Source organism: Fukomys damarensis, unplaced genomic scaffold, assembly GCF_012274545.1.
Source record: "Fukomys damarensis isolate Sample0158 unplaced genomic scaffold, DMR_v1.0_HiC HiC_scaffold_29, whole genome shotgun sequence".
In the NCBI taxonomy this organism is placed as follows: Eukaryota; Metazoa; Chordata; class Mammalia; order Rodentia; family Bathyergidae; genus Fukomys; species Fukomys damarensis.
The window spans coordinates 17,623,684-17,632,680 of record NW_022900941.1 but is presented as its reverse complement, the minus strand read 5'-3'; the positions used below and the strand labels follow the sequence as shown (position 1 = coordinate 17,632,680).

General features: G+C 33.4%; 1 protein-coding gene across 3 annotated transcripts in view; it reads right to left on the bottom strand.

Moving 5' to 3' along the window:
• Positions 1–8,997, bottom strand: part of Rab3gap1 (RAB3 GTPase activating protein catalytic subunit 1) — a 112,194-nt gene that overhangs the window by 40,226 nt on the left and 62,971 nt on the right. For all 3 annotated transcript variants that reach the window (XM_010606185.3, XM_033757152.1, XM_010606186.3), the window contains exons 7-8: positions 7,779–7,944; positions 2,651–2,750 (exon numbers count right to left, since the gene is read on the bottom strand). In XM_010606185.3, coding sequence (XP_010604487.1) covers positions 2,651–2,750; positions 7,779–7,944 — 266 coding nt within the window. The remainder of the gene's footprint in view (positions 1–2,650; positions 2,751–7,778; positions 7,945–8,997) is intronic.

Sequence of the window (8,997 nt, the reverse complement as noted above, 5' to 3'; positions counted from 1 at the left end):
TTTTTTTGGTACCGGGGATTGAACTCAGGTCTTTACGCTTGCAAGGCAGGCCACCAAACAGCTGAGCTAAATCCCCCCGGCCCTGAAGTTAACATTTTAAAATAAGGATTTTCACAAACTGTTCATTCAGTTAAAGATTATTACTAGAATATAAGTGTATTAAAGTTTTAACTGAATTAAAAGTTGCAAACCAATGCTGTGGAATGAAAAGTACAAGGGAATTTAGAGTCTGACTAGAGTATAAATATGAACCTTATCACTTGGTGACTATTTGACATTAGGATAATTAATGTAGTAATTACTATCTCATAGGAAAATAAGAATTACACATAATATGATATTAAATGCCAAGCAGTATCTAGCTCACCCTACATATCAGTCCTTTCCCTTTATATGAAAAAATGTGAAGCATTTATATGGCCTTCATTCCACTGAAAGAGGTTATTTTTAATCCTCATTTAAAAAAACTGGCAATGGGACATTAACAAAGACCTTACTGGCAATCAGAATTAAAATGCTAAGATCCTAGGTCCTTGAGCTTCTTAGATCATCAACAAACCGCAACAACCTTAGGAAATCTTTCTGGGTCTTTTTTGTTGTTTTTTATTTTTTGAGGAAGGTGCTAGGCACTGAATCCAGGGCCTTGCACTGAGATCCTCCACCACTTCTACCTTGGGAAATCTTCAAAACTGCTTAATAATGGAATGGCTTTGGAATAAAAGGAAAAAGAAAGTAGGAATTAAAGCATCTAACTAGAATCTGATTATAAACTGTCCAGGGGTATTGTCTGAGAAGTAAATTATTGACACAAATATGCGAGTCTTTCAGCTGTATTATTCTAAAGTTTAGCTTTTATTTTCCTTTGCTAGTTTTGATACAGTTCTTTAACTGTGCACCAGTTTTCGAATTGTTCAGCACTATACAAAATAGTAGTAGTAGCACGTATAATTTTTTTTCTTTTTTTTTTGGTACCAGGGATCAAACTCAGGACCTTGCACTTGCAAGGCAGGTGGGAGAACCACTGGGCTAAATCCCCGGCCATAATTTTTTTTTCTTTCTTTCTCTCTCTATTTTAAAAAATCTTTTAATTTTAATTTTAGTTTTTATTTTTGGTACTGGGGATCAAACTCGGGTCCTCGAGCTTGCAAGGAAGGCTGCGGAACCACTGAGCTAAATGTCTGGCCCTCTATGTTTTTTTTTTTTAGACAAGGTCTTACTATGCAGTTCAGGCTGGCCTTGAACTCATAGCGATCTTCCTGCCTCAGCCTCCTAAGTGCTGGGATTACAGGTGTGCACCACCATGCCCAGCGCTTATATTAATTTTAATATCATCTCTGGTCTACCAATTATCTTTAATCCTATAAATAGCCACCTATTTGAAACAAAAACAGTGAAGAATGTCACTTTATGTCTTTGGGGGGAAAAAAAACTGAAGAATGTTTTCAAGCTAATAAAATCTTTATAATGATTTATAGTTTTATTAAATTTCTTATTAAATATAATTGAATATAATTACAATCATAGATTAAAAAAATACTTTGAAATCAAAACCTCAGTTAGGGTATATGTCCACCAGGCTGAACTTTTCAAGAACCTTAGTTAATGTCTTGTTCATACTTGTGTTGTCTGCACAGCCTGGCTTATTATAAGCTAATAATTAATGATTACTGAATGAATTAGTTCATCAATAGCTAAGCAGGCAAACTAATTTTGATTTCATTATTATAAATGCAAGTTAAAGTAAAATATTTTATAGTTTTCCTTGTGTCTACACATAAGTAATTTTCTTCTGTTTGTTTAGCCCTCTTCAAGCTCTACTCTCTAAGGTTTTCTGCATGTCTATTCTACTTGTAAGGGTGGCTTCTTTTATTATATTGTTAAAGAGAAAAACCTTCTAAATACAGACATTTTAATCATTCACTCTAGCGGCCAGGTGTGGTGGCACATGCCTGTAATCCCAGCACTCGGGAGGCTGAGGCAGGAGGATCGCTGTGAGTTGGAGACCAGCCTGGGCTACACAGTGAGTTCCAGGTCAGTCTCAACTACATAGTGAGACCCTCTCTCAAAAACAAAACAAAACAAAACAAAAAAACCCCAAAAAAACCCAAAATCATTCACTCTAGTAATTTATAGCACATAATGTTAAACAGCAATGAATATTTTATAAATAATAATTAGCTTTCAAAGACAGATTGTCAAAACAGAGTAATAATGTCTTTAGAAAATCTACAGAGCTTATAAGTGAAAAAATTAAGGCAAATATTATACTTTAAACAGTGAGTTCGGTCAGTCTCAACTACATAGTGAGACCCTCTCTCAAAAACAAAACAAAACAAAACAAAAAAACCCCAAAAAAACCCAAAATCATTCACTCTAGTAATTTATAGCACATAATGTTAAACAGCAATGAATATTTTATAAATAATAATTAGCTTTCAAAGACAGATTGTCAAAACAGAGTAATAATGTCTTTAGAAAATCTACAGAGCTTATAAGTGAAAAAATTAAGGCAAATATTATACTTTAAATGAATCACAAATATTTATAATGTAAAACACTTGAAAAGCTGTTAAGTAAATTTTAATTTCTGAATATATTTTCTTTTCCCATTTGTATTAGTTAAGTGAAATGCAGTTATAGCTTCTCTCACCTGGAGGTTGCTGAGGCCAAAAGTATTGCTGCCAGTCCTGAAGCACATATGTAAATCGAATAGCAATACTAACTGGAGGCGATGGAGTTAACGGACACCCCTGGGAAATACATTCAAAGACAGTATCATGTAAATGCTGGTTCCTTGTTTAAATAAATTCAACATCAAAATTTCAAACTTATGGAATGGGCAAAATACTCATGATAGATTTTCAGTTTATAGTGTTAAGACAATAGTGTACATAATTTAGTCATTAATAAGGAAAAAAAAAGTCACTGAAGTTATTAGGGCCAAAAGGTGCAAAATTTAGAAAATAAGAAGTAAGACCCTCTAGGTAAGGAACAGCACTGGTAAATATTAGACCTGGTTTTTTAAAAACGGGTAAACTCTCCAAAGAATCACTCTACAATTTGTCCACGTATTTGTGTACGCGAGGGATTCTACGATTTTCATATATCACTTCCACAGATGTTTTCTATTGATGAAAAGGCTGTGTGGCTTAAAAAAAAAAAAGCTTTACATGTGACACAGTGGTGTGCACCTGTAGTTCTAACTAGAGAGGCTTAGAATGAATGCCTTGAATTATGAGTTCAAGGTCAGTGTGAGCAAAATAGTAAGGCCCTGCTACAAAAACAAAAACAAAAACAAACAAGCAAAGAACATTTTAAAAAACAATGCCATAAAGCAAATTACTAAAGAAATGAAATATTGAATTCTATTAAGAAAAGTGATCTTTCAAAATATCTTTTATAATTTTATTATAAAATAGAAATCTTTACTAAAAACTTCTGAAATTGAACATGGGGGAAAAAGTAATAAACTTTCTAAAAGTGTAGAACTAGTTTTGGGGAGATCACATCTATAAGTTAAATGAAAATAAACTAAAATTAAAGCTAGTATTGAATATTTCACTAGAATTTTAAGACAAATAGTCACTCATACAAAATGCATTGTATTAATGATGAGCTAAAAGAAGATTCATCTTTAGGTTCTTCTGGAGGTCCCGAGTTCGACCCCCAGAACAACAACAACAACAACAAAAAATTACTTCTTTGCTCCAGTGCACTCACCCTCCACTGGTAATTTTATTTTGTAGGAGATCTAATTCTTAGATAAGGCTTCCCTTTGAAAGGATGTTTTGCCATTTCTAGACACATAAAATACAAAATTTAGATTCTCTTCTGCCATATTCCTAAATATTTGAAAACTTTATTGCACCCTAGTTTAAGTTCACTAAATATCATGAAAATTAATACTGTCATCTAATACCATCTATGGCCTACATTAAGGGGCACAGAGCTTAAAGAACCACCACCAAGGCAGTCTATGCAAATGAACATTCAATATTCTTCTCCATCTCAAATCAGCTCCCAGGTGTTGCTAATGTTGTTGGCCTGGAGACTACACTCTGAATAGCAAAAGAATAAACAAGTGATATTTAGCTGAGCAGCAGGATATTTAAATGTCATTAATAGGTTTAACTGAATGTATAAACTCATCCTTTAGTCATAATATCAGATGAATGACTCCTAAAAATGAATTCAATATTAGGGTGCTGTGTCTTAGAAAAGCAAAGTAAGATCTGGCTAGTCAGAATATATATATGAATTTTTAGGAAGGCCCAGATATCAAGTGAGTGTTCAGCCACAGTAACGTGCAAATGGTCTGGGAGCTATAAAGAGCTCACTTTGATAAATAACCTCTGCCCTAATTACAAAGCACTGTAGACAAATATAAGACATCTGAAAAGAAATAGCTAGGATCAAACATGACATAGATATCTTTTTGTAACCTAAAAAAGGCACAGAAAATCCAGGGAATAAGCGAAGCTGTAGGCACATGCCTGCTGAGCTTTGGTTATGAAAGAAGGCAGTGACATCATAGGATTACAGACTACATTAAATGGGCACTGCAGGTCTCTCTGCCTAAAGTAAGACACTGGGGCAGGGCACTCCTGCTTGGTACAAAGGCTTTATTCGAAAGTACAGGCCCAAGGGAAAAAAATTGTGTGAGGGAGGAAGAAAATGTCACACTCACACCATAATCAAACAATCTAGGTTCTAAGGCTAGATATGTAATACCTCAATATCATCACAGAACAGGAAGTTCCAAATGCCATTTTAAGACTTGGCTCTGAAATATTTTGTAAGTAGAGAGCAACCACAAGATTGTAAAAACCACTAGAAACAATGGACAAGAGAGAAAGTTTAAAATTTTAAATAAAACACTTATTTAAAATGACCTGTCTTGGACTGGGGATTTAGCTCAGTGGTTCTGCCACCTGCCTTGCAAGCACAAGGACCTGAGTTTGATCCCCAGTACCAAAAAAAAAAAAAAAAAAAAAAAAAAGACCTGTCAACAAAATGTCCCAAACATGAAAAATAATGCAGTTCTAAAAGAGACAATCAAATCAACAGATTATAAAACTAAAATGGCAACGTGAAAGAACTAAGAATATCTAAATTGAAAAAGGAATGATAACTAGGGTGTGATAGTTTTCAAATATTTAGGAATATGACAGAAGAGAATCTAAATTTTGTATTTTATGTGACCAGAAATGGCAAAACATCCTTTCAAAAGGAAACCTTATCTAAGAATTAGATCTCTTATGGTTCTGGCCATACCACCCTGAATGCGCCTGATCTTGTCGGATCTCTTATGAAATGAAATTGCCAGTGGAGGGTGAGTGCAATGTGGCAAAGAAGTAATTATTTTTTGGATGGTACTGACGATCGAACTCAGGACCTTGTACTTGCAAGGCAGGAGGCAGAACCACTCTGCTAAATGCCCAGCCCAAGAAGTAATGTTTAAAAGTAATTTTTATATAGATAGTTTCGTATGAGGAAAAAGCAAGAACCAAGATATATCATGTAAAGGTACAAGATCCCAATGATAAATGTAACTGTACTGTTTGCTTTAAATGTACCAATAAACAGTGGGATAAAAGCTCAGAAAAGAACCATATATTGGGTAGCTTTAACTATGTACAAATATTTAAGGTACTTTACCAAGGTCTGAATTATATTCTTTAATTCTTTTCAAGTAAATTTCAAGACTTGATTTTGTATCCAAGAATACATTTTATTAAAATTTTAATGGACAGATGACATGATAAACTATACTTTTGTTTTAAAGGCACAACTAGTAAATAACCAAAACGTAAGCTAGGCTTGACAGATCAAGAGAGTCTCTAGTCTTAAAACAGAGAGGCTGATGCTGGGAGTTGTGGCACATGCCTGTAATTCCAGCACTCAGGAGGCTGAGGCAGGAGGATTGCTGTGAGTTTGAGACCAGCCTGGGCTACATAGTGAGTTCCAGGTTAGTCACAACTACATAGTGAGACCCTGTCTCAAAAAGCAAAGCAAAACAAAACAAAACAAAAACAAACAAATAAACAAAAAACAAAAAAACAGAGAGGCTGAGGAATAACAAAAAAGAAAACATTAATGAACATCATCAGATCTTGAGTAAGTTCTTTGCATCAGACCAGAAGTTTCACCTTACAAATGTACGCGGGCGCGCGCACGCGCGCGCACACACACACACACACACACACACACACTTCATATTAGAGAAAAGGAAAACTAATGAAGTAAAAATTAACATATTTGACTTTCTAAAAATTTCCCAAAATACTACATATAAAATTAAGCAGTATTTACAGATTTCAAACCCCAAGTTTTTAAAAAGAAAATTACATACCTAAAGGAATGCTCTAAAATATAAACATATATTTTTTAATGGAAATAACCATAAACAGTGGTTATTTTGAAAAAAAGGAATTAAGGCTAATATGAAGGTTTGACATCCATTTCCTAACATGATACATGAATTACTTTTTAAAAAATTATCAAATATTTACCTAGATGGTAATAATCCTACTACTACAGTGTTTAGGACCTTTTTATACAGAAAATATACAGAGTCCATATATAATGCTACCTTTGTTTGGGGAGCCTAGAAGATGGCATAAAGCCACAAAAAACGAACTAAAATTTCTAGGAAGATAGGAAACTAGTACCATGAACACCTATAAAATATTCAGAAAGTACATCAGGCATTAACACTTTGCTACAGATATACACATATAACAGTGTATTTTATTTTTGCCTCTATGAAGTTGTAGGCATCATTAAAGTTCACTTCTAAATACATTAGCATGTAATTCCTAAGAATAGCCTTCCTCCTATATAGTCATAACAGTTATCACACTCAAAAGGTTTAGCATTGATAGTATGTCCTAACATACAGTCCAAATTAAAAAGTCATGATTATCTCAAATCAGATTTTTAATGGTTATTTTGATCAAGTATCCAATCAAGAATCATGCACTGAATTTAGATGTCATGTTTCATTAACCTTCCTTAATATAAATAGCTCCCAGCCTTTACTTGGCTATCATGATACTAACATTTTGAGGAGTCTAGACCCAAGTCGCTTTGTAAAAGTGTGTTTACTTTGGAAACATGATTATATTTCTTCATATTTTAATTTATGTTAAACATTTTGGTAGGAATGCCGCATAGGTGAAGATATATCCTATTCAGTGTACTACATCAGGAGTTATGTGATGACAGTTTCGATTTAGTTAATTTTAACTGGTACATAAACATTAATTTATTTGATATGAGTTAATCAAGTTTGATCACTTATATAAGGGATATCAAGTTTTGCACCTAACACCCTAATTTTTCTCCAAGAACAGCACAGGCAATCCTCTTTATCTCTGTGATAATTTTTTTAATAGAACACCAAATATATATTCAGCACATACTATTTAAAAATCAAATCAAAGATTCGAAAAAAAGGGTGATTCAAAACTCGAAGAGTTCAGATCCCAAGGAACTCAGTCAATATCCCAAATAAGCAGCCACCTGAAGCCCTGGCAATATCACTGGTTAGAGGACAAAAAGTAGAACACAGTCAATTAATAGACTGAACAAACAAAACATCAGTTTCTAATTGGGTATTTTGTTTCTTTAAACATCATAGTAGTTTAGTCAATTAGAGCCTTCTAATCAATTACACTATTCATATTATAGAAAACTATTTCTATATGATCAAATTATCAAATGGCTTACTTTTATCTGGATCCCAAATAAGATTGACAATATCAATGTCAACTCACAATCTTTGATTTGAAGATATCCAGCAGACCTGATAAGTGAGTGTACTGATTTGGCACTTTTCGAAGATGAACCATTTCAAAATCTGTTCGGACACCAGGACCTTGACATTCTCCTACGTACATTCTTCGCCATTTGTGATGTATTTGCACAAAGAGTGGTACCTGACTGCAGGACATGATTAAATAAGAAAAGAATGCAAGTTCATTAAACAGTTAATAACTCCTTAAACTCAAAATTTTACTGGGATATTTTAATATCAATTATCTAAAAGATCTAAATAAGGAATACTCCCCAAACACAGAATAAAAATGATACTTAGCTCCTTTTCTACTTGTGCTAAAAAGCTGAGAAAATGATCACCTAGTAGCATTTTAGTCAGAAAATGGTCAAAAATGGGTTAAGATCATAAAACAGCAGATTAAAATTTTCTTAACAGTAATTACATATATCAAGTCTTTCCAAATTCATAATAAAACCTGATTGATAAATATTAAATAATATAAAGTTAACCAACTGTGGTGAAATATTTTTCATTGTAACATTTAGAGCTGATTTCTACTATTCAGAGATTTCTATACTTTCAAATTAGTCTACTCACAAAAGCTTACTTCTAATTTCCAAATCAATATCCACAGCACATACAGCCATTTGCAGACATGTGCAGGGGAGCAAAACTCTAAGCTCAAAACGCATGTTCCCACTGATTCAAATAAGATAATGCTCTGCCTTGTTTAAATTCTGAGACTATAAACAAATTATCTTTCTCATGATCCACTTAGAACTAATTTTGAGGTTTTTATACTTTTTGTTGATTTCACTCTGTTAAAAATGGCCCTATCAATTTAAAATTTAAAAAAAAAATGGCCCCAAACCACAGTTCTGAAGGTAATATTCTTTTTTTTTTTTGAAGATAATATTCTTAAGTGCAAAAAACTGTGATATGTCTCATAGATAAAATACACGTGTTATGTAAACTCCATTCAGGCATGAGTTTATTGTGTTATTGTTTGAGTTCAATTCTAATGAATCAATAATATTTTTGAATAGAAACACACATAAAGCAGGTCATATATTAACTGGTTGACAAAAATGTTGTGACCAGGACTGGGGGTGTTGCTCAGTGGTAAAGCATTTGCCTAGTATGCTTGAGACTCTGGGTTCAATCTTCACAACACACATACAAACACAAACTCACACCACTGTGAGCAGGGGTTTGCT